This window comes from Poecilia reticulata, linkage group LG5 (genome assembly GCF_000633615.1).
Source record: "Poecilia reticulata strain Guanapo linkage group LG5, Guppy_female_1.0+MT, whole genome shotgun sequence".
NCBI lineage: Eukaryota > Metazoa > Chordata > Actinopteri > Cyprinodontiformes > Poeciliidae > Poecilia > Poecilia reticulata.
Window position 1 is genome coordinate 18,999,225 of NC_024335.1, and position 4,337 is coordinate 19,003,561.

The 4,337-nt window shown below is 42.9% G+C and overlaps 1 protein-coding gene across 1 annotated transcript in view; it reads left to right on the plus strand.

The window, feature by feature from the left end:
• Positions 1-3,061: 3,061 nt before the first annotated feature.
• nsg1 (neuronal vesicle trafficking associated 1) overlaps positions 3,062-4,337 on the plus strand; it is a 5,819-nt gene continuing 4,543 nt past the window's right edge. The window contains exons 1-3 of the mRNA XM_008409401.2: positions 3,062-3,353; positions 3,754-3,889; positions 4,064-4,180. Of these exons, the coding sequence (XP_008407623.1) occupies positions 3,761-3,889; positions 4,064-4,180 (246 nt within the window). The 5' untranslated portion in view covers positions 3,062-3,353; positions 3,754-3,760. The remainder of the gene's footprint in view (positions 3,354-3,753; positions 3,890-4,063; positions 4,181-4,337) is intronic.

The following is a 4,337-nucleotide window of genomic DNA, read 5'->3' on the forward strand; positions in this document are numbered from 1 at the left end:
TCAGCAGATAACTCACTTTACAGAAGCAAAAACACAACACACACCACTTCATGCATATGGTCAGACTCACCTCACTTGCCTGAGGTTGTGACAGATCGACCGGGATGAAGATCTACTGGGTGGAAGAAAGAGGATTCCCTGTTCAAACGGCCGGTGGTGCTGCTGCTGGTGGTGGAGTCGGCGGTCTCAGTGAGAAAACTCCTGCTCTCTCTCTCTCTCTGTGTGTGTGTGTGACGGAGCCCTGTGTCCATGTGGCTGGATGGGAAAAGGGAAATAAACTTTCTGGGCAGAGCGCCAACAACAGAGTGGGTTTTAAAGAAACAGGCCATATAAGGTCGAATGACACGGCTGATCTAGAGCATTACACGCACCACACACACATGTACTCTGAAAAGCCAGTGAATACGGTGCAATGTGGTCTGTGAGAATACTTTTCAAATCTTTTATTACCGTTACACGATAAAGCTCTCTGATTCATTGTTTTGTTTGCTATTCGTATAAAAATAAAACTTTTTTAAAATGATAGAGACATACTTTTTGTAACCTGTGTTTAGAAATCTTGATAAATTATTTTGTTCTAAAGGTGACTGTGGACACTTTAATTTGAAGGAAGCAGAGCAAAAATGTCTCTTTGGAATATAAAAAGTTGCTGACCTTTGACCTAGAGCGAAAGTCTGCCTAATATCGGGTTTTCTTATATTTCACGGAAGCAGAAACATTGCGGTAGCCCATTAAACATGATCAATGAGCAGGTTCAAAGTCAGATTTAACCGAAGGCTGGAGTGAATTACCTCCAGCGTCATTTCTTCCCTACATTAAGCAGCGGAACAAAAAAAACATATTGGATGAAATCAAGCTTTAAAAAGCAATGCAGGCGGTTTTCACTTCTGCAACAAAATGCAGGAATGAAAACATCAAGGTGGTGTCTCCCTCTAGTGGCTTTTCTTTTCACTTTTTCTTTCATGCCTTGACGAGAAGGCAACCAGACACCAAACCTCGACTACATATACGATGGACATTTGTTTATATGGCTACCTTTGCCTCCAACTTTCTAACAATCATGTAAAAAAAAAAAAAGCAAAAATATAGCTATATATAAACTACAGATGTAACAAGAAGTTTAAAAAAAAAGCATTTAGGTCTTTTTTCTTTCAAAATGAACATGCTCAGGGAATCAATTATCACTTTCCCTCCACTTCCCAGTTAGACTTGTCTTACTGTGTGTTGGTCTATCACAATAATCCATGATAAAATACGCCATTGTTTGTGACAAAACGTATAACAATTAAAATGGTCTGAAAACCGTTACAAGGTCTGGCATGTTAAAGGCTTCCTACTGGCACACTAGCAAGGATTTCTGTTCCTTTGAAAGAGAAACAGGCCCACAGCCTCACAGATCCTCCACCCTGCTTAACAGTCAGTACAAGGAGACCCAGAGATGCCAGGCTTTGCTTAACTGCTCTAATGATAAGCTTGATTTTGTTTTATATCCCATCAGAATGCGCAGCGCCAAATAAACTTGTTTCAGTTGTCTACATTTTCTACTTGTTGCCATTGTTAGAGCTCATCCAGAAAGTTTTTGATGCTATAGCCTCATTATAAAATGGATTAATTTCTGTTTTCATGTAAAATGCTGTGCCAAGTATCCCATGATGACAACGTCTCTTCATGACTTCACCTCAGAGGAGACGAGGAGCTTCATGTGCGACCTCATCAGCGGTTAAAACCACAAGGCTAATGCATAGTGCTTTAGTCTTTTCCTTTTACTGTTCCCTTCTTAACTATTTTCACAGTTTTGCTCTGAACAGGTTTGATTTGATCAGTTATGCCGCTTCCCCCAATCCCATTTTACTGGCCCTGTAACCTGGCAACAAGCAGCTGGCTAATACGCAGCCACAGGCTTTTTTATTTTTCTTTCTCATTTCTAGGGAGCTACATAATAAAGAGACACTGTGGATGAAGTAGGCACAGGCAATCTCTATACCATATCACTGTATGGTTTCAGGCGACGCTTTGAATAGGAAAACTGGGTTCTTTTTCTCTAATGGATCCAATTCTCTTCTTCCTACCAAGAACCACAAAAAGTGATTGATAGCAGGTTCTTTCCGTCTTTTCTTCACGGCCTCTATATCCCGATAGATGGGCAGCTATAAAGCCAACGGTGAGTTCAGTGCCTTTAACTGAGAGAGACACTTACAAAGCTGCAATAAGTAATCTAGGGGCCACTTAGGGACAACAAAAACAGAGTGAGAACATTTATCTCTCATCACCTTTAGCGCTGATGATAAAAGGAACAGCCGCCTGCTCTGACAACAAATGAGATGGAGGTGAAAAAACATTTGTGGGCTGAGCTACACACTGCAGCGCTGTAAGGTCTGAGGAGCTGCAGATCCTCAGAGTTTCATAACACACAGCTACAGCCCTCATACTGTCACTTTTACCTGGGTTTCATAGAAGTAGCTTTTTTCCAAAAGTTTATAAAAGTTGCAGCTATGAGAACAAAATTATGCTCCACACATTTAAAGAAACTATTTAAGTGAACAGGCTGGCATAAAGACAGCATCTAATGGTTGCTATGGAGACGTTGTGAATCCGAGACGCCCAGTAACTTTCCTGATCACAGTCTGTGGCGACAGAAAAAAGGGTTCTCCACCAGCCTAGTGGCAAAATTTTTTTTTAAAAATCCAGCTATATTTATACTCCAAGGAAACAGAAAATCACAAGTAACGCATTAAAAATGAATTGCAACTGAATAATCAAAAACAATTCTTAAAGTGACATCATTGCACTGCAACAGGACATGGATTTATTTTAAGTCCTTTTCACACATTATCTGTTTGTCCTGTCCTTGTACAAAAACAATACTGACGAATTTTTACATTTTTTTTTTACAAACATCACTTCTGTTGTTCCCAATGTTCTCAAACACTAAATCCTTTAAGAAGCACGCATGTCCTATTTCTTGAGCCCCACCGCTATAAACTCATCCCACATTCAGCTGTAAGTGTTGGCTGCTGATGGGCTCCAGCTGGCCCCCCCCTGACTGCAGCATGTGTGTGCATGGATGGATGGATGGACGGATGGATGGATGGACGTTACATCACTTGTAGTGCGGCCAGACGCCAGCAGCAGCAGCAGCGGCGGCGGAAGCATCCAGCAGCTCGGGAGGAAGGGTGCGAAGGAGGGGGAGAGGGGCGACGCACAAACGCAGCTGGCCATATTGCACACCAGCTCCGCGCAAATCGGCTGCGTCACATCTAAGAAAACACGCACACGCAGCAAGGCTGGAACGAGAAAAGCCAAGGCATCCAGGGAGGAAGCGCACTGGTTCACAACGCGACTCGGCAGAGCTGGTGAGTGCTTGCTTGCAGAAAAGAAAAGCATGTTGATGTTTTTCTTCCTTTTTCTTTATTTTCTTCCCCCCTCCCCCCTTTTTTTTTTTTTTTTTTTTTTTAATATAAGAAATTATGCTGCAGTCAGTTTCCCCTTACGGCGAGTCCTCTGCTCTCGTGCGCTTTTGTTAATCTCCCACCTCCTGGCCCACAAAGCGCCTGACATCATGCATATCGTCTCTGTTTCTTTTTTCTTCTCTCTCTCTCTGCCTCTCTCTCTCTCCCCATATGTTTCTCCATAAATTATCCCCGGAACCACACACACATACACACACACGCACACACACACGGGGCGTGACTGACAACGAACGCCTTCATATTTAGCGTCACCAAGCGCTTATTTACACCCTTTTCTGTGCAGGGCAAAAATGGTGAAACTGGGGAATAATTTCGCCGAAAAAAACAACGGGAAGGCGGCATCTGAGGACGGATTTGACACCATCCCTCTCATCACACCGCTAGATGCCAGCCAGCTGCAGTTCCCCCCATCCGATAAGGTGAAATTTCTGATTTAATTAGCTGATTAAAGAACAATATCAAATGTTTAATGCATTAGAAAATAATAATAATAATAATAATATTAATAATAATTAAAATTGAATATCCTTGCTTCCTCAAGAGATCATTTTCAGCTGCTGCTGTGTGTGTATGTATGTGTGTGTTATGACCAGGTGGTTGTGAAGACAAAGGCAGAATATGACGGTGAGAGCAAGAAGGGAAAGCTACGGTCCCCTAAAATCGCAGAGTTCTCAATAAGCATCATCGAAGGTGTCTCTGAGCGGCTCAAAGTAAGACATCGGTCTTCTTCCTCCTCATTTCCCAAATCCCTCACCCTCCCACAGCCTCATGTGTTGGAGGACAGGCGGCTGTGTCCCCTCCTGCAGGCGGCATGGGGCATCTTCTGTCACTTTCATCTGTCCAGCTGAAGCTCCTCGGTTCAGGTCC